Source organism: Terrapene carolina, unplaced genomic scaffold (assembly GCF_002925995.2).
Source record: "Terrapene carolina triunguis isolate 2854851 unplaced genomic scaffold, T_m_triunguis-2.0 Scaffold58, whole genome shotgun sequence".
Classification (NCBI taxonomy): Eukaryota; Metazoa; Chordata; order Testudines; family Emydidae; genus Terrapene; species Terrapene triunguis.
The window spans coordinates 42782473-42803586 of record NW_020664409.1 but is presented as its reverse complement, the minus strand read 5'-3'; the positions used below and the strand labels follow the sequence as shown (position 1 = coordinate 42803586).

The 21114-nt window shown below is 42.9% G+C and overlaps 1 protein-coding gene across 2 annotated transcripts in view; it reads right to left on the bottom strand.

Annotated features, from left to right (window-relative positions):
* Window positions 1–21114, bottom strand: part of SPIDR (scaffold protein involved in DNA repair) — a 311226-nt gene that overhangs the window by 223483 nt on the left and 66629 nt on the right. Inside the window, exon 5 of one of the 2 annotated variants that reach the window (XM_024192845.1) lies at window positions 3259–3515. The exons of the other annotated variant lie outside the window; for it this stretch is intronic. Coding sequence (XP_024048613.1) covers window positions 3259–3515 — 257 coding nt within the window. The remainder of the gene's footprint in view (window positions 1–3258; window positions 3516–21114) is intronic. 2 annotated transcript variants of the gene reach the window in all.

The window sequence follows — 21114 nt, the reverse complement described above, 5'->3', positions numbered from 1 at the left end:
CCCGTGACTTACGTACCAACACTCCTGTTAATACAGAATGATATTAGCCTTTTTCTCAACTGCATCACACTGATGACACATCTTAAACTCGTGATCCACTATAACCCCCAAATCCTTTTCAGTGGTACTACCAGCTAGTCAGTTATTCCCCATTTTGTAGTTGTGCATTTAATTTGTCCTTCCTAGCTTAAGTACTTTGCACTTATCTTTATTGAATTTCATGTTGTTGAATTCAGACCAGTTCTCCAATTTGTCAAGGTCATTTTGAATACTAATCCTGTCCTTCAAAGTGCTTGCAACCCTTCCTGTATGTTGTCATCTGCAAATTTTATAAGCATGATCTCCACTCCAAGTCATTAATGAAAATATTGATTAGTATCAGACCCAGGATTGATTCATGCTGGATCCCACTAGATATGCCCTCCCAGTTTGACAGTGAACTACTGATAACTAGTCTTTGAGTCTGGTCTTTCAACCAGTTGTGCACCCACCTTATAATAAATTAATCTAGACCGCATTTCCCTAGTTTGCTTATAAGAATGTCATGTGGGATTGTGTCAAAAGCCTTTCTAAAAATCAAGATATATCACATCTACTGCTTCTCCCCAGCCACTACACCAGTAACCCTGTCAAAGGAGGAGAAATTAGATGGATTTGGCATGATTTGTTCTTGACAAATCCATCCTGACTATTCCTTATAGTACTCTATTATCCTCTAGGTGCTTAGAGGATTGTTTAATAATTAGGGCTGTCGATTAATTGCAGTTAACTCACGCAATTAACTAAAAAAAAAAAAAATCACAATTAATCACAGTTTTAATCGCATTGTTAAATTGAAATGTATTAACTATTTTGGATATTTTTCTACATTTTCATATATATTATATTCTGTGTTGTAATTGAAATCAAAGTGTATATTATTTTTATTACAAATATTTGCACTGTAAAAATGATAAATAGTATTTTTTTAATTCAGCTCAGACAAGTACTGTAGTACAATCTCTTTGTAGTGAAAGTGCAACTTACAAATGTAGATTTTTTTTTGGTTATATTACTGCACTCAAAAAGAAAACAATGTAAAACTTCAGAGCCTACAAGTCCACTCAGTCCGTCCTACTTCTTGTTCAGCCAATCGCTAAGACAAACAAGTTTGTTTACATTTACCAGAGATAATTATGCCTTCTTCTTTACAATGTCACTTGAAAGTGAGAACAGGCATTTGCATGGCACTTTTGTAGCCAGCACTGCAAGGTATTTACATGCCAGATATGCTAAACATTCATATACCACTTTATGGTTTGGCCACCATTCCAAAAGACATGCTTCCATGCTGATGACACTCATTAAAAAAATATATATATATTAAATTTGTGACTGAGCTCCTTGGGAGAGAATTGTATGTCCGCTGCTCTGTTTTACCCACATTCTGTCATATATTTCACATTATAGCAGTCTCAGATGATGACCCAGCACGTTGTTCATTTTAAGAACACTTTAGCTGCAGATTTCACAAAATGCAAAGAAGATGCCAATGTGAGATTTCTAAAGATAGCTACAGCACTCGACCCAAGGTTTAAGAATCTGAAGTGCCTTTCAAAATCTGAGAGGGACAAGGTGTGGAGCATGCTTTCAGAAGTCTTAGAAGAGCAACACTCTGATGTGGAAACTACAGAACCCGAACCACCAAAAAAGAAAATCAACCTTCTGCTGTTGGTATCTGACTCAGGTGATGAACATGCGTCAGTCTGCACTGCTTTGGATTGTTATCAGGCAGAACCCGTCATCAGCATGGATGCATGTCCTCTGGAATGGTGGTAGAAGTATGAAGGGGCATACGAATGTTTAGCATATCTGGCACATAAATAGTTTCCAACGCCGGCTACAACAGTGCAATGTGAACACCTGTTCTCACTGTCAGGTGACATTGTAAATAAGAAGTGGGCAGTATTATCTCCTGTAAACGTAAACAAATTTGTTTGTCTTAGCAATTGGCTGAACAAGAAGTAGGACTGAGTAGATTTGTAGGCTCTAAAATTTTACATTGTTTTATTTTTGAATACCGTTTTTTGGTACATAATTCTACATTTGTAAGTTCAACTTTCATTATAAATAGATTGCACTACAGTACTTGTATTAGGTGAATTAAAAAATAGTATTTCTTTTGTTTTTTTACAATGCAAATACTTGTAATCAAAAATCAATATAAAGTGAGCACTGTGCAGTTTGTATTCTGTGTTGAAAATGTAGAAAACATCCAAAAATATTTAAATAAATGGTATTCTAATATTGTTTAACAGTGCAATTAATCGCAATTAATCATGCAATTAATTTTTTTAATCATGCAATTAATTGCGATTAATTCTTTTAAATCACTTGACAGCCCTATTAATAATTTGTTCCAGTAACTTTCCAGGTATCAAAGTTAGGCTGGCTGGTTTATAATTCCTGGTGTCCTCTTTGTTCCCCTTTTTAAAAAAAGGTGATGTTTGTCCTTCTCCAGTCCCCAGGGCCTCACCTGTCTCCCATGAGTTCTCAAAAATAATTGCTAATGCTTCCAAGATTGCTTCAGCTAGTTCCTTAAGTACCGTACGATGAGTTTCATCAGGCCTTGCCAACTTGAACTAAAGATGATAATGACATGATGTGCTACCTGCACAGCACCAGAATGGACCACCATCTACAGTTTTGTTCTTTAGAGAATTCTGAAACCTGATGGGGTCCATCAATCCCTGACCGCTAGTCACACCATGTGGTTATGCTACAGAATGCAAAAAAACCAGAGCCCTGCCATCCGGAGCTGCAGAGTCAATTTCCCATATTCCTGTGTGTGCTGGTGGTTCACTTAATACAGAGAGCCTAATAATGGAGGCTTGGATAAATGGGGTTCTACTGTACCTCTCTTCTGACTTCAACCCTGCAGTCTGGGCTAAAAAAGCTGGGAAGGGGGATAGAATTAAGGTCTGTAAGGCATTTTAAATCACTATTAAAAGTGCTCAACTATATTGAAACGTAGAGAGCTGGAGTTCAAAATCCAGTGCTTTCCTCACTGATTTCAAGACAAAAAATGCTCGCTCTCTTTTTTTTTTAAAACACAGTTTGCCTGTTAGCACATGAGAGCACGTCTGAGTAAGTTTTTCTTCTTTAAAATTTTAACTCTAAAAAGAAATTAATCTTATAATAGATTCTACTGTTTTTGATAAATGGTTAATTCTGATTTTTTCAATTGAAGTTTTTCCTTGAAAAATAATTGTAATCTACCTTAGCAATTTCCTTTTCTTTGCAGAATCTTCTGGAGTCCTTGAGGTCTTATCTGATTGTTTCTTAGGTGTCTGCAGAAGGGCCTGTGCCGATTTTAGCCAGTCACTTGCAGATCTGCCTGTCGCCTGTGCCAGATCTGCTTCAGAACTTGATTGTAGCTTTTTGCTAAATCCAACATTAGAAGACTCTGTGTCCACCTGGCCTTCTTCCAGGTTTTCACTCTCAGATGAATATTCAGAAATTTCTGTAGAAACTGTCTGGACATATGAAAATAAAAACAAACATAGAGCATCAAGTCTGAACATACACTTACAGAAGAGTACGTCTGATTTATTTTTTGGATGTAGGTTTGTCAAGTTAGTGAAAATAGTTGACTCCAACAATCTAAAGATCTCTTTACTGACTATCCGACTTTATTAAAATACTGGGTTAAGTCAGCTTTGTTCTAAAGGGACTTAAAGGTGCCCCTTAGGACTCATTTCCAGCTCAGAGAATGCACACGATTCCTTTAAGTAATGTTTTTATAAACTGCTATACAAAATCTCATGGCAGAGGATGTTGTGGAACATTAAGGCCTGTAACTTTCTACTAAAGCTGACTCATGGGCCTTGTCTACATTGAGGTTTTCCTCAAATTCTCCCATCATTGCTCAGGGGTGTCGAGTTGTATGGGCCCGTGATGCTCGGGCTCCAGCAAATTCAGGGCCTGGGGGGCCCAGCTCCACCAATGTTCGGGGCCAGGTCTCTCTCCCGGCCCCACCTGCCTCCCCCATGCACCTCCCCCGGCCCTGCCTCCCCTCAGCGTCCCTGCCTGCCCTGGGCAGTTGCCCCCCGCAGTTCCGCGCTGTGCTCCCTCGCCGGCCACTGCCACGGCTGGCTACAAGGAAGTGGCGCCGGGGCAGGCGGAAGAGGGAGGGGGAGGAGGCGCATGGCAGCCCCCCCTCCCCCGGCAGGCAACTCCGAGTCGACTCCAGGGGCTTATCCTGGCTGGACCTCCTGAGCAGCAGCTGGGGGCGGGGGCTTAGGTGAGTGTCATGCCAGGGAGGGGCCCCACTTCCCCTCTCCCTCAGAGCTCGCTGCTGCCAGCAGGGAGAGGGCTGGGGGGAGTCATCCTCTCTGGCCCCCCGTCCCAGTCTGCCTGCTGCTCCTCAAACGCCTCATCCCCAGCCCAGCCGCATGCCCCACACCCCCACCCTCTGTCCCAGCCCAGAGCCCGCACCCAGCACCCCAAACGCCCTCCTGCACCCCAACCCCCTGTCCCAGCCCAGATCCCACACCCAGCACCCAAACTCCCTCCCAGAGCTCGCACCCCTCCCACACCCAAACTCTCTCCCAGAGCCTGCACCCTGAACCCCCTCGTGCACGCCAGCCCCCATCCCAGCCCAGACTCTGCACCCAGCACCCAAACTCCCTCCTAGACCCTGAACCCCTCCTGCATCCCAACCCCCTGCCCTAGCCCAGAGCCTGCACCCAGCACCCAAACTCCGTCTCCTCCCACACCCAAACTCCCTCACAGAGCCTTAGGCAGGTGTGGGGGCGGGGCAGGACTTGGACCCTTTCTGGGCACCACCAAAAACTATACAAACCTGCCACCTCTATCACTGCTCTAAGGCGGGTTACATGACACCATAGTAAAATTGCTGGGGGCTGGTCTACACTAATAGTACCTCTAGTGCCAGTGGAGCCATAATAGTGCTATTGCAACACTGGGACAGTTTGACAAAAGAACTCCTCAGTGTAGACAAGATAAATGATTCAGAATTATCTTTGCAATTATCAGTCTGTTTGGCTCTTTGGAAGTATTATCCTCACTTTACAGAAGGGGAACTGAAAAACAGAGAGAGTAAGTGACTTGCTCAAGGTCATATTTTCATCAGTTAACAATGCCCTTGACCACAGAATATCTTTTCCCCATGGAGTCAGCAAGGCAGACAAAATCTCCGATGAAGGCTTTAAATCACTGGTGCCGTCATGATAACTGAGGTTAGTGCCTCCTCTCAAGAAGCTAGCAGTGTCATCTGTCAATAATTAACCTAATTATTTGCAACAAAACATTGCGTTTAACTGTGTATTTTTAAAAAAGTTCTCTAAATTTTTCTCCAACACAAGATTAGTGTAAATTATGAGATGCATGGTTAGTGTTCAAAGAACACCCATATGCTTTCAAAAAGAAGAGTTGGAAGGACTTCTAAAAATTACTCAGAGGAGAAAAGAATGGCCAAAACATGTATTTAGGCCCCCTCCCCCCAAAAAAGCAGCTAATATTAAACACAACGGCTATCAACATTGTATTTTAGCAAACAGTGTTTTTTTGTTTTGTTTTTAGGACAATGCTTTCCTCCGGGAAATGAAACCAGAAATAAAAAGGTTTCACACAGTAATAAATTAGTACACCAGCTTTTCATTTTTAGATAACCCTTGGATATATTCTTTTGCTTTTGGAGACATTTGAGTTTACTGAGATAAATGGCTAAAATACTCGTCACATCAAAAACAAAAGAAAAGGGCTGCAAACATGAAGTAGTTTGTGCACATAGATCCCAAATGAGGAAAGCAATTAAACATGTTCTTAACTCTAATGATGTGTTTAAGACCCATTGAATTTAACGGGAGTTAAACATATGCTTAAGTGTTTTCCCCTGAATCAAGGCAATATTTTTGTTGGAATTTATTACTATACACATATTAAAACTATTAATTTCCCAAGAAATCCCATCTTGTGATTTTTTTTTTATTTTTTTTTTTTTTGGAGAGTAAGTGAGGAGAGTACTAGCATGTATTGTCACTGAAAGCCGGAAAAGGTTTAGTCTCTTGGCCTCCTAATTTTTGGGGGGTGGAACTAGAATGCCCTTGCTTGTCTTTCTCATTGACCGCTGAAACAAACAACTAATGACACCAGGGGCGGGGGTGTGTATAAGTATTCGAGCCCCTTGGCAGAGACTAAATACTTTTTCTCAGCCCTCTTGGAAGTGGGCAGGCTTGAGGACGGGGTTTGCCAGAGGGCTTTGGTAATCTTTAGGACCCCTTCGTGCACTGGGAGCGTGTGCAGGGGTGGATGCAAAGAGCACATTAAGCAAAGTGTCTGATTGCTCCACCATCTCTTCCGCCTCTAGGCCTAAGTTAGTGTCCACACTTCGGAGGAGGGCTTGGTGCTCCTTAAAGTCGTCTGGTGGGCCAGCATGAATGGGCTCCACCACAGCCTCATCTGGAGAGGATGAGTACAACTGAACCACTGGGGGGTGGGCCTGGGGCATCATTCCCCGAGTGGAGAGGGGAGGGGAGGGGGTCTTAGGGTGGGCACCTGTCCCTCCACTTTGCGCACCAGCCCAGTGCCATTTGGGGATTGTCCAACGCAGCAACCAACAATTGGTGAGACGGGGGCATTGGCATAACCAGCACGCCCGAGGCATTCCAGTAAGGCCATTGTGCTGGCCACTGGCCCTGCTGCCAGGACAGTATCGCTGAGATGGACGCAGCCTCAGGAGCCCAGTCACGATGGTGCTGTCTCGGCAAAGGGCTGAACTCCCTCTCCGTGCCAGAGGAATCCTCATCCGGCGACCATGGCAGGGCTGTCGAAGCCTGAATCTGGTGGCTAACCGTCGACGTGGGTGACCAGTGCCTCAATTAGGCAGACCGGTGCCAGGAGTAGGGGGAGCAGCGCTGTGTTGGGGAGAATCCCCATGGTCTAGGTGACGGCGATCATCGGCATGCAGAGGGTCAGCATGAGGATGACCGGTGCCGACCATACGATGACCAGCACTTCTCTCTGGGCAAGTCTCGACACAAGGACAGAGACTGGGAGCGTGGTGCTGCCGATCTGATGTGGCAAACCGGTGACTTGGGCTGACGCGGAGACCAGAGGTGTGACAACAAAAAGCTCTGCCTCGGCTCCGGAGATCAGCAGCGTTCACTTGCCTTCTGGGAGGCTTTCATGGCTGGCTTGCCCTTGTAGGGAGCCTTTGCCAGGTCCAGTGCCGCACGCATGCCAGCTGCGGTGGGAGAGTCCTTTGCTCTCTGGGTGCCGGGAGCTGGGAAGGTGTTGACTCCGCCATCAGTCTGGGTCCCCTACCACTCCCCGGAGTCAGTGGCAGATCACATGGGGGGGTAGGAGGCTCTCTTGGGGGGAGGGATAGCTCAGTGGTTTGAGCATTGGCCTGCTAAACCCAGGGTTGTGAGTTCAATCCTTGAGGGGACCATTAGGGATCTAGGGCAAAAATCTGTCTGGGGATTAGTCCTGCTTTGAGCAGAGGGTTGGACTAGATGACCTCCTGAGGTCCCTTCCAACCCTGATATTCTATGATTCTATGATAAGTGTCCCTTTGCAACTCTGGCATGGGCAGGTGGCCCAAACAGGATCCTTTACCCAATGCCCCTTGGTCTGTCTTGCTCAGTGCTGGGTTGTGCTTCTTAGACTTCTTCTTGGGCACCGGCGAAGGGGATCGGTGCCGGGTAGAGCCCAGTGCTGGGAGTGCGCCACAAACCGAGGACCAAGTGCTGGGCATTGCGTGCGTCCGGCCGGGACAGCTCCGAGGCCGGGCAGAGAGTGGATGTGAGGACGTGTCCTGGGACAAAAGTTCTTACAGATGCGACACTTTTCTTTGATGTGGGATTTTCCCAGGCACTTCAGACAGCTGCCATGCAGGTCACTAACCTGCACAGGCCGATTACAGTCAGGGCAGGGCTTAAAACCCAGGGACTAGGGCATGCCTCGTCTTGGGCAAAGTCCTCACCAGGACCCTAACTAACTAAAGTACTTAACTGCTACTTATTAACTAATCTACAATAAACAAAACTATTTACAGCTGGACCACTAAGTCAAAAGGGAAAGAAACTGCTGACCACTTGCGAGGCAAGGAAAAGAGGCGCTCTGACCAACCACCACGGGTGGTAAGGAAGAACTGAGAGGGCATAGGGCCGGTAGCGCCTGATATACTGACGCATGAGTGTGGCACTCCAGAGGTCACCACAGCCAACCTATGGATACCACTAAGGCAAAAGTCTCCAACAACTGTGCACCATGGCGCACACACACACACCTAGAATGGAATCGACATGAGCAAGCACTCGAAGAAGAATAAAGAGTTTAAAGCTATACATATTTTTCTCTTTAAAGCTTCCCCCCCCCCCCCATTTTGAAAAATGTTCATTGAAACACTATGTTGACTTCAACCCAGGATCTTTTATTAAGACCCGGGGAGATAATTCAGTTAAGGTAAGTAAGTATTTCTTTTCAGTCTTAAGGGTTAAATTCAGCTATACACCTTTGCTTAAAAGCCTAAATTCTTGGGTATAGGCTTTTGTGTGTGCAGTACCGTAGGAGACACCACCTTTCTTCTGACAGCATAACCACAGAGAGAGCAGAGTCTGTGAGATTAAATAGTAATGTGTGGGCTGAGTTAACCATGATGACAAAAAGGAGTAATAAGACAGAGAAATCACTAGTTCTTAATTTTTTGGAGCTGCAAGCCCAAAATGATAGAGGAGATTGCATTATTGCTCCAGACAGGAAGTTTCAATTAATGTGTTTATAATAATAATAGCTTATATTTATGCAATGCCTTTCATCCCAAAGGACACCAAATTACTTTACAAAGTACAGATCAAATTGTGGTTGCTTGTTTGGGTGCACAAGGGAAGGAGAAAGTGCAGGAAGCTTCCTTGCAATTCCTCTGTGCACATGCACTAGCACAGTCAGATGTGCTCCATATCATTAAAGGTGGTGTTGAGTAGGCAAAATGGGAAGTGACCTGGGCCTGCTCAGTGCCCCACATCCCCTTCTGTACGCATTATTACTCTGAGGCTAACACCACAGAGAGTGCAACTGAACCCTTTTAAAGAACTGGTAACAGATGCCTCTCCTGAGTACACTGACCCAGTCTCCACCAACCACCACTCCCAACCTCAACAAAAGCCACAACATAGCCACTTTACATCAACACAATGAAATGCAACCGTCCTCTGGGGTGGCATGCAGTAGCTGTTTAACCGTGCACAGAAACATTACATAATCATTTAGGATAAATAGTGAGAAAGAATGCTACATCCACTTGATCTGCAGAAGAAATGATATATTACAAGTGGTAGTTTCTCAAATTAGAATTTAACCAGAGCCAAATACCCCATCTTTTCTAAACAGCGCTATGAGATCTTTAACAAGTGGTTAGCATCTCATTTTTAATGACTCATTAGAAAGACGTTCATTCCAGAAGCACAGCTCCTCTCATTATGCCAGGGCATGGGTTCATTACTGTCTCTAAAGGAAGAGGATCAGCTTCTAAATTAACAGCACCACTTCCTGGAACACATTGGCTTTTCTTTGGAGGTCCCTCATTGAAATATTGACCAGTTCTGACACTGCTAAGGTTGAAATTTCTGTCAAGATCACAATACCAGAAGTTGTGTTTGCATTAGCTACTTTATTAGCTGCAGACTGCCTCAAGTATACATGTGATCAAATTCAAAGTATTAGCACTAACGTGTATTGTCACTGAAAGCCTATTGGACATTTTTTGAAAAATTTCCATAGGGTGAAGGAATTGGAAGGGATTTGGTCTAAGTCTGCAGATGTTCACAGACAACATGCTCTAAGAACATAGGAACGGCCATACTCGGTCAGACCAAAGGTCCATCTAGCCCAGTATCCTGTCTTCCAACAGTAGCCAATGCCAGGTGCATCAGAGGGAATGAACAGAACAGGTAATCATCAAGTGATCTGTCCCCTATTGCCCATTCCCAGCTTCTGTGGAATCCTACTGTAACCTCTCACCTATTTACAAGCTATCTACATGAATACTAAAATGAAAAGAGAAAGAAAAAAATAGGATGCTCCCCAAAATGACTGGAGATCAAAGCACAATACTCAAAAGACATCAAAATGGTATACTCTTGCTTCGATTTCTGCACAACCATTGATGTTTGTTCTAGAAGTACCTCCTGTCAGGCAATTTTACGTAGTGTCATTTGTTTCAGGAAACTTCACCTTCTTCAGGTGGACAATAACTGTGGTGATAGTAACTGTCTGTTAGAGGAAACAGTAACCCCAATAACCAAGAGGAGGGACAAATGAGATCTTGCCCAGAATACTGTTCAAGAGTAATAGGAAAGAGTTCAACCTGAATGAGGAAATGTTGTGGCTTCTATTACTAGCAACTAACACCCACTGCCTCAAAAAAGAGTAACAGCAATGAAAAACAAATTATCTGCATTGTTACAGACTGGCTCTAATTCCTTGTTCAGATGATACTGCCTTGGCTCAGAAAAAGCACAGCTGGCACTGACTTCTCAAATTAAAAAATGCACGTCATCACGCACACAATCCGACCTCCTTCCAATACACATGATACTCATTTGCCAATATGGTGCTGCATGCAGCACCACTTGTTTTAGAAAACACAAATGAAAAAAGAGGCTGAAACATGGTTTTGCTCCTCCAAAAATGCATTTTTCTGCTGCGGTTTTGTAAAACCTCAAGAGAACAGTTTAACTTGTAACAAAATTAGGGTGACCAGATCACACAGGTGAAATAGCCGGCGGCAGAGCAAAAAAACACCAGCATGCCTCCACTCCGTCTCCACTTCCCCCCTCCCTCCAGCGGAAAAGAAAACGGCAGCCAGAGCTCCACGCCCCCCCCCCACCAGTTTGCCTCCGCTCCATCTCCACCTCCCCCCTCCCTCCAGCGCTTGTGCCGCCATACGGCTGATCAGCGCAAGCCTGGGAGAGAGGGGGGAGGAGAAGGAATGTGGCGTGCTTGGGGAAGAGGCGGGGCCAGGGCGGGGATTTGGGGAGGGATCCAATGGGGCAGTGAGGGAGGCGGGGCTGGAGGTGTGGGGATTTGGGGAGGGATCCAATGGGGGAAGGAGGGGGCGGAGTCGGGGGGGGCATGAGCCCCCTCCGGGCTCCGCCCCGCCTGTGAGCAGAGGCAAAATATCGGGACAATTCACATCCCGACCGAAGGGGTAGGTCGGGACGTGGGACAAATAAGCAAATATCGGGACAGTCCCGATAAAATCGGGACGTCTGGTCACCTAAACAAAATAGATTTTTCCATTGACCTAGTGGGAAAGTTCCAGGTTAGTGAAGCTTTAGCCAGGTAAAAAGGAGTGAGGAGCCAGTGGCAAGGAGGAAGAAATAGAAGCTACAGGCGTCCTCTAGTCTCCAACTCTGAGCAGAAACTGCATCTTTTGAGGCAAACAGGTTTAGCAGGTTACAGTCCTGAAGATGTCTGCAAGCTGTTTCAGCCTGCCTGTCTCAGAACAGGTTGGTCTAAGCATGGATCCTCCTAACAGAAATAGTACAGTATACTTACTCAGTCCAAGTATACTCTTACACACAAAAAAGTGGCCCCCTTTCATTTCATTTTTATTTCCAAAGGCACTTGCCAGCTATAATATTAAAATTAAGTTTTGAATGCACAAACAGATCAAACTAACAAGCACAGTAAGACAAAGTGCTATCTATTGGAGAGAGGAGTCCAGATTAAAAGAAGGAAATTACTGGCTAAGTGACAGTTTACAAAGATGAAATTTTAGGGTTACTTAGAGGCCCTGCCCATATTATAAATATGACTGTGTGAAGGAGACTCACTTGCAATCTAGGCATTTGGAACAGCCATGTTGTAACTGAGCCTCTTTACACCATTGTCTTTGTAATGTAGGTAGGCCTTAAAATCAGGGATTTTGTGATTTTTCTACCTCAAACAGCGCTACTGTCCTCTCCATCAGCTTGTAGCACAGGTGAACAGAACCTGTGTTTTCCATTAACCTGATAACTGTTTAAGTCTCAATGCTGAATCTCCAGATATGGTTTTATTGCCTTGTCTAATCTCTGATTCATCATCACACAAGAATATCTTCAATTTCTTCCAGTTATGTCAGGTTGAGAGACAATGAAGATTATGGACATCTATTTATTTTTCAAAAAATTGTTAAAATGATTTGGATCAACCTGTGCACATAACTAGCCTATGTACAGGACCAGCTCTAGGCACCAGCAAACCAAGCACGTGCTTGGGGTGGCAAAAAACCTAGAGCCGGCCCTGCCTATGTATTACAGTTACTCTCATCCTCCATTCTCTCTCATTTTTACACTCACTTATATCTTGTCCTTAATTAGATTTGCAAGCTCCGCAGGACAAATACCATGTCTTCCATGAAACTATATAGCATCCAGTACAATTGAGTCCTGATCTGATTGGGGTCTCATGGGCACTAGTGTAATATCAATAGGCTCAATAGGTGTAGATGGTTAGCACCACTGAAAATCAGGCCACTTTTATACAGGAACTTACTTGGCTGTAAATGTCTATCTTTAGGCACCTAAATTTGAAAATTTTGGCCAACAACACTGAAGTCTCTTCATCCTTGCTGTCACTTATATAAGGACTATTCTGACATTAAAGTCGCTAGTTATTACTCTTTCTATCAGTAACTGTATGAGAGCTATCACCACATCAACCGTTAAACCTGTTTGATATTGTTTTGCTTTAGGTAGTTATGTATTCAGTTTCATTTATGAAAATGAGTGGATATAGGCTATAAAACCCCAGTTTTTTGAGATTGAGTAAAATCAGTATAAATACAATTCTTGCAAAACTGCTTTCTAACACTTTGGTTGCCTAAATTGAACAGGGAAAAAATACATTAGAACTAGGTTTTAAGACGAGATTCTTGTCTAGAAAATAGGCCAGAATTGCCAACATTTTGATTTTGAAATGAGAGAATTTTATTCAGGAATAAATCCTATGTACTAGAAGTAAAATCTTTAGCATGTTTCACGCTCTTATCTAAAGAAGGGATCAGAACAGCTTGGTATAAGCATAAGTGCCACTTATGCCATAATGCTGAATTCTGAGCAGGTATTCTACTTCAGATTTAGACATGACTCTGTGCTAGCAGCCGAAACTCCAACAAACTAGTCCATTTCCTCCTCTTCCAGCAACTTCAGGTAGTTCAGATCTGCCAACGAGCAATTACCATCAACCTGTACTTTGAACTAAACTGGATTATCTAATCACCATTTCAGTCCTTAGGCCAAGGGTCGGCAACCTTTCAGAAATGGTGTGCCGAGTCTTCATTTATTCACTCTGATTTAAGGTTTCGCGTGCTAGTAATACATTTTAACGTTTTTAGAAGGTCTCTTTCTATAAGTCTATAATATATAACTAAACTATTGTTGTATGTAAAGTAAATAACGTTTTTAAAATGTTTAAGAAGCTTCATTTAAAATTAAATTAAAATGCAGAGCCCCCTGGACCGGTGGCCAGGACCCAGGCAGTGTGAGTGCCACTGAAAATCAGCTTGCGTGCCACCTTCGACTCGTGTGCCATAGGTTGCCTACCCCTGCCTTAGGCCCTTTCATCTGAGCTGGCCATGTAGACAGATTTGTTCACAATCGGTATGAAATTTTTGTCGGAGGCTTCAGAAATAATGTTCACTTATCAGCTCAAGATGAGGGGGAGGAGGTACTACTTCTGATGGTCTGCATTTTTCAAGGGTAAACTGGAGCAAAGCTTATTGATGGACTCAATCTTGCTTCCATTTACATCTCTGCTCTCAGTACCATCTTATGGGAATAAATCCAGGTGCACACACAAACACAGGGTTAATGTTCTATTTTCAGAGCTTCAGCAGACTGCTCCACACTAACAGCTCCTGCAATGCTGGGGAATTTAGGTTACAGCACTAAAGGAACGCTATAGTACACTCATTTTCTCCCACTCTCACTGCATTCCTCCCAAAACCTCTTGCTTGACTGCCCTTCCCCTTTGCCCCACTTCTTGCTTCACAGCTCATAAGGCTCTGTCCCCTATGCCTGGAACAGTCGCTCTCATCTCCTTCAAATCCCTCCTTAAAATTTTTACTTCTCCCTACCTTCTGATTTCCCCTATGCCTACCTTTTGTAAGATACCATGCCAGGTTTTATTTTTATTGGCATTGTCTATTTTAGACTATAAACTCTTCATGGTAGGGAATGTGTCTTTTCTACACGTCTGAAGCATCATGTCATTTTTAGTGATTGTTAATAATGATGATGACAATACATGCATACTGAGGGCACTAGCAGCAGAATGGGGAAAGTATTAATTTGTTTTTCCAGTTAAATCAAACAGCATCTCCTAACTATATCCATGAAAAGTGAGCAAAAAGAAATTTACATTAAATGCACTCTACTAGAATTCTTTGTTTTTGGGAGAAATACACTAAGTTTATTGATATAATATCACAGAGCGTGTGTTAATCTGTACAGAGGTGGGAACAGGAGGGAAAGTAAGTCATCAGAAACTGGGCCAGGTGTGCTGTCCCTGGGAAGTTTTTGGGGAAATGCATTACATTTAGCAGAATCGCGTGCATTATATAGACAAAAAATATGCTGTCAACATTGCTCATCTGCTTGTAAAACACACCCTGTTAGCAGAGTGAGTAGGTCTGCTTGGCCAGTATCCAAGCATCTAAGGAGGACAGTCAGTGGCAACGTAGAAGGCAGGAGACTGAGTTCAATAAAAATCCAGTATACGTGCTATTGTAAAACAATTAAAGTTTATCAATTTCAAATTTTATAATTCAGATTTTTATAACTATATAAGCCAATAATGAGTAGATATTGAAATACCATGCCTGGTAGATTCCCTGGAATGTGCTGACATTACATTTCTATAAATCTGTGAGGAATTTCAGGTTGCTAGATGTAATGTTTTCTTTGATAATCTTTTCAACAAGTTGAGGATAATGTTTAACAAGGGCTGCATTAACTCACCCAAAACCACAGAGGAATAAGAAACAAGATATGGGGATAAGCAATCATCTCAATTCACTCTCTTCCTCAGGTACTTCTAACGTGTCCATCACTAAAGCATCTAGGGGGTCCCAAACGTAATATGTGTACCAGTGGTGCTTTGTGAGATTGTTGGAAACAATGTACCAAAAACTCTTTAATCAATCTTTGTTTCACATGAAAAGTTGCCACATGAATTACAGCGCACCAGAAAATGCCCAAGAAGCAAAATGTACACTCCTGACTGCTTTCAGCCATAATCGTGAAAGACTCACTGACCATGCCAGCATAGTCACTTTATTTAGTGGTGTCTTTGTGCAGATGGGCGTTATACTCTCATATGGTGCACATCTGGATGGCTTTCTGCTAAGCCTAGCCTTCAGCTTGCGTTGAGCCACATAGCTGAAGCAACTGAGGTGAAACTACAAAGTTCCATATCTCACCGCCAGAGAGCCTTTCATTCAAAAAGATGCAGGCATACAGGGCTGATTCGGAGCCACTGCAAAACCTGCAGTTGCAGGGAACCCAGAGATCAAAGCCCCTCCACCTCCACCCCCACCCCCCCCAATGCTGTAGCAGAGCAGGCGCTTTCTCTATATTCCTTGCCCTGCAGGCCTGGGAGGCAGAGGATGCATGGGGAATTCCCTCCTGTCTCCACAGGGAAGTTGGGCAGGGGAGTGGGACAGGAGGCCAGTCAGGTCCAGTGGATAAAAGTCTGACTACAGGTCTGAAGAGAATCACCTGCAGGGTTGCCACCTTTCTAACTGCTGGTAACCGTACCCAAGACCCCGCCCCGCCTCTTCCCCCAAGGCCCCACCCCTCTCTGCCTCTTCCCCCGAGACCACATCCCCATTGCTTGTTCCTCTCCCTCTTTCCCCCCGTTGCTCATTGGATCATCTCAAGAAGCCTGCCTGCAGGTAGGAGGCAGCCCTGGCTGGGTAAGGTCAGGCGTGGATTAATGACCCAGCGCTTCCTCCTGCTCCGCAGAAACCGGGCTTTTGGTTTGGGTACCACTTAGGGTTGCCAGGTCCCCTTTTCAACCAGATTTTCCAATCGAAAACCAGGCACCTGGCAACCCTGAATGGCACCCAGACACAGAAGCCAAAAAACCAGACTGTCTGGGTAAAACCCGACTGAGTGGCAACCTTAATCACCTGGCTCTTCAGCAACAGAGTAGCTGGCTGTAATTTGAGCCTCCTTCCTGCTAAAAGGAGCTCCTGTTTAGCTTGCCCAGCATTGCAGGTACCCACTGGCCCTGCTTGGGAGACAGTGTAGCCGCTGAGGAGCAAGAGGCCTCCTGGAGTGGAAGCTGCCTGATGCCCAGATAAAGGCCCCCACTCCCATCCAAGACTCTGACACCCCCGCCTCCTCCCATACACGCACTTCTCGTTAATGGCACTTTTCATTTTTAAGCAAGAGTTACTCAAAATGTTTTGTATTTTTTCTGTTTACACTTTTTAAAAAGGGAAGTAAAGTGAACTTTGGCTCATATTCAGTAATAATCCAGATAATTAACAGAAATTTCAAACTCAAATTATACAAGTTAAAAAAGTAAAGCCTCTGAATGTAAGTCAGGTCTACACCAAAATAAATCGGGGCTTCATTTATGACATTTGTTTCTTGTAATTTGAGTAACACAAAAAACTAATAATAGTAATGGCCGCTTTATTGCATTTCTTTTTGCTGCAGTCTGAAAACCTGAGATGTTTAAAATGGATGCTATAAATCAGGGGTAGGCAAACTGCGGCACGTGTGCCAAAGGCGGCACGCGAGCTGATTTTCAGTGGCACTCACACTGCTCGGGTCCTAGCCACCGGTCTGTGAGGCTCTGCATTTTAATTTAATTTTAAATGAAGCTTCTTAAACATTTTAAAAACCTTATTTACTTTACATACAACAATACTTTAGTTATATATTATAGACTTATAGAGAGAGACCTTTTAAAAACATTAAAATGTATTACTGGCACGCGAAACCTTAAATTAGAGTGAGTAAATGAAGACTCGGCACACCACTTCTGAAAGGTTGCCGACCCCTGCTATAAATCAAACATTTTAGGTTGTGGGGGGGGGAGCATTTATAATACTAGAGAGTCTGGAAATACTTAAGCGAAGCCTAAGAAGGCCTAAAATAAATGTGCACAAAAAAAGAGGACTTTGCATGTGGTTCTTCAAGTATCAATCTAAGAAGGTGGTAAGAACCAATGAAATTTGGGAACTGCTGATCTAGAAGTCAATATTTATGGATATTTCCCCCCCCTCCCCCCGCCGTAAAAGGAGACAATTGTCAGCACATGAGAGAATGATGCCCTCAAAAGTGAAAAAGAACCTGAATAATTCAGAATGGCTACAAGTTTAGTAAGGGAACTGATAAGACTTGTGAAAACTGTATATGCTTACTTAAAATTTAAGAGCTATAGAGGACTTTAGAAGTGCCAGCCACTGCAAAAGATATCTTAGTTTTCATAGATTTCAAGGACAATTGTGATAATCTAATCTGACATCTTGTATATCACAGGCCATAGAACTTCTCCAAAATAATTCCTAGAGCATATCTTTTAGAAAAAATATTTTATCTTGATCTTAAAATTGTTACTGATAGAGAATCCACCACAACCAGTGGTTAGTAACACTCACTGTTAAAAATTTACACCTTATTTCCAATCTGATTTTGTCTATATTGAACTTCCAGCCATTAGATTGCGTTATACACCTTTCTCTGTTAGAATGACGCGTCCATTAATTTACTCTATCACTATGGGGCATGTTTTCTAATTCTGTAGTTATTCTCATGGCTCTTCTCTGAACTGTGGACACCTTCTTGTGGACACCAGACCTGGACACATTATTCCAGCAGCAGTGCCAAATACAGGATTAACATAACTTCTCTACACCTACTCGAGATTCCTCTTTTTCTGTAGTCAAGGATCACATTAGCCCTTTTGGCTACAGCATCATCCTGGGAGCTCATGTTCAGGTTATTATCCACTACAATCCCAGAAATATTTCACCGCCATTGCTTCCCAGGATAGAGTCCCCCCATCCTGTAAGTATGGCTTACATTCTTTGTTCCTAGATGTACACATTTAGCCATATTAAAATGCATAATTGCTTGTGCCTAGCTTACCAAGCAATCCAGATCACTATATATTAGTGACCTGTCCTCGTCATTATTTACTACTCCCCCAATTTGTGTGTCATCTGCAAACGTTATCAGTGATGATTTTATGTTTTATTCCAGGCCATTGATAAAAATGTTATAGCATAGGGCCAAGAACCAATCTCTGGGGGACTCCAATAGAAACATTCTGGTTCAATGATGATTCCCCATTTACAATTACATTTTGAGACCCATGATTTAAGTCAGTTTTTAATCCATTTAATGTGTGCCATGTTAATTTTATATCTTTCTAGTTTTTTAATCAAAATGTTATGAGGTACCAAGTCAAATGTCTTACAGAAGTCTAAGTATATTATATCAATACTATTACCTCTATCAACCTTGTAATCTCATTAAAATAAAGATATCAAGTTAGGTTGACAGGATTTATTTTCCATAGACCCATGTTGATTAACATTCATTATATTACCCTCCTTTAATTCTTTATTAACTGAGTGCAGCATCAGCCACTCAGTTATGTTACCCAGGATCGATGTCAGACTGAAAGAACTATAATTACCCTGGTCATCCCATTTACACTTTTTATATATTGGCACAAAATTAATTTCCTTCAGTTTTCTGGTGTTCCAAGACTTATTGAATATCAACATTAGTGGTCCAGTCAGGTCCTCAGCCAGCTTTTTTAAAACTCTTGGATGCAAATTATCCAGACTTGCTGATTTAAAAATGTCTAACGTTAGCAGCAGATGTTTAACATATTCCTGAGATACTAGGGGAATGGAAAAAGTATCATCATCATCACCACCACCACATGATATTACTACGTCATCTGTTTTTCCCCCAAATACAGTTTTATATATTAGGGTTATTTTGATTATGCGTATTTGAAATTAGTATGTTTTAAAATGAAAGGCACAAAACTCATTTGTAAGTTAAATCTCAAGAAAGAGCACTTTACTGTCACCACGCACATATGGCAACAATCATTTTATTATGTCATTAGTTTTAAGGTTTTTAACTTTTTTGTGAGCAAGCTGTGATGATTTGGGGGACCTATGTATAACTTACAAATTCTGGTTAAATTGTTAGTTTGAAAATTGCTGACAAGCCTTTAAGCATGCACCTCCCAGAGTAGGCAAAATATCCAAAAGGCAAGCACTATCAGCACCTGAATAGGCCCTACCTGGGGAGAACAACAGTTCTCTATGACTTCTCTCAACAGAAGGCTGGAGGGTTAGAGTGTCGAAATTTCCCAAGCAGGACAAAGAGACAGAGGTGACAAAAGCAGGAGGTCATAAATGGTGGGGTGGGACTTGGAGACACATGCAGGAAGTTTGTGCAGACAGAAAGTGAATGGACCAGCAATGAACAGAGTAGGTGAGCTGGCAGAGGAGACTCTATGTTTTGGAACCTAACTCATGCACTGAAATAGAAGGACCCTGGACAGCCCCAGATGACCCTGACCCTCGCCCAAAAAATGCTCTGGAGTGCTGAGGAAACTGAGGGCAGGAACATGAAAGTATGGTTTATTATTTTTGTGTATATCTGTGTATTTCTCATGCTATTAAAGAAAAAAACAATTCATTAGAATCCTGTGCAAAATGTGTGTGCGCTATATGCTACACCTATCACGTGCCCCTTGAAGAGGTAAATTAGAAGCTCAGGTGGAGTTCTGGGAGATGATGTATTTAAGCTACAGGGAGAGCCTGAGGGGGCAGCAATGGTTCCAGGGACTGGGCAGCGGGCTGCATGGTGTACACTCTGAAGAGTGCACACCCAAAGGTCCTAAGAGAGGGATTATAGTTCTGTTCAGACTCCAGAGTATATTGAGACACAGAAGCCAGCAGCTGAGTCCCCTCAAAGCAGTCTGGTGAGTGGCCAAGAGGGGACGCTCAACTGGAGTTTTGACATAAGCACATTATTGTGGGAGCACATCACACCAATAAATAAATATAAATAAATAAATCCAAATATCAAATCACTGCTGGAGTTTGGTAAGAATTCATTTCCTGAGAAGTGGTCTGAAGCACTCAACATCTAATAACACTCCTTCAGAACTGGCTGATGAGATACCTTACAAAAGTTACAAAGGTGAGAGTCTTGCTACACAGTATACATTAGGGAGCTATATTATGCTATTGTTACTAATTGGAATAATCAGCTAATATTAAAAATGATAAATAAGAATCACTGTAGTTTAAAAAAAAAGAAAAACTGGAGATGTGCCTGCACACTAATAGGCCTCAGATGAGTTGTTGCCAAGATCTTTTGGCCTCATGCCTCCCATTACCTCAAAAAAGCAGAGAATGGCACATCTCCACTACTCTACCACTTCACTAGCAACCAATTTCTCCATTTATTATGGGGGGGGAGGGAAATCTTTAATCCAGACCTCTCATTTTCTTTTCCATTAAGTATAGGGCATGTCAATTTGCATTTATACTTTGAAACCTCAAGCCTAGGAGCACAAACCCTGAAAAGTTGTGACATTTAAGATGAGTTTGAAACTAATAATAAGTAAATATAATATCAAAAGAGAACATATGCATATGCTTCTAAACCAAAATCTGTTTTGGTGAATTTTGGTGGAAAACATTATATATGTGAAGTATCTGCACCCTCTATAGTGTCTTAATTTTTTCTCTCTTAACCTAAAACCACTTACGTGTTAAGGAGGAGGGGAGCATGAGTGTGGGTGTGTAAAAGAATCAAATACCTTTCCTGTCAAAAAGCAGGACTTTAAACCATGTGGAAACAACTCTTAAGTGTATGCTTTGAGCAAGGTGCCAGTTTGGGTCACTGTCCGCCATTCTGGGCCACAAACTCCTACCTTTTTACTTTTCTTTTAATAAAATATTTTCCCCCACGCTTTTTTTTGCAACAGAAGGTTCTCTATCTTTTCTCTATGACAGAGGTGGGCAAATTATGGCCCGCAAGACCCTCCTGCCCGGCACCTGAGATCCTGGCT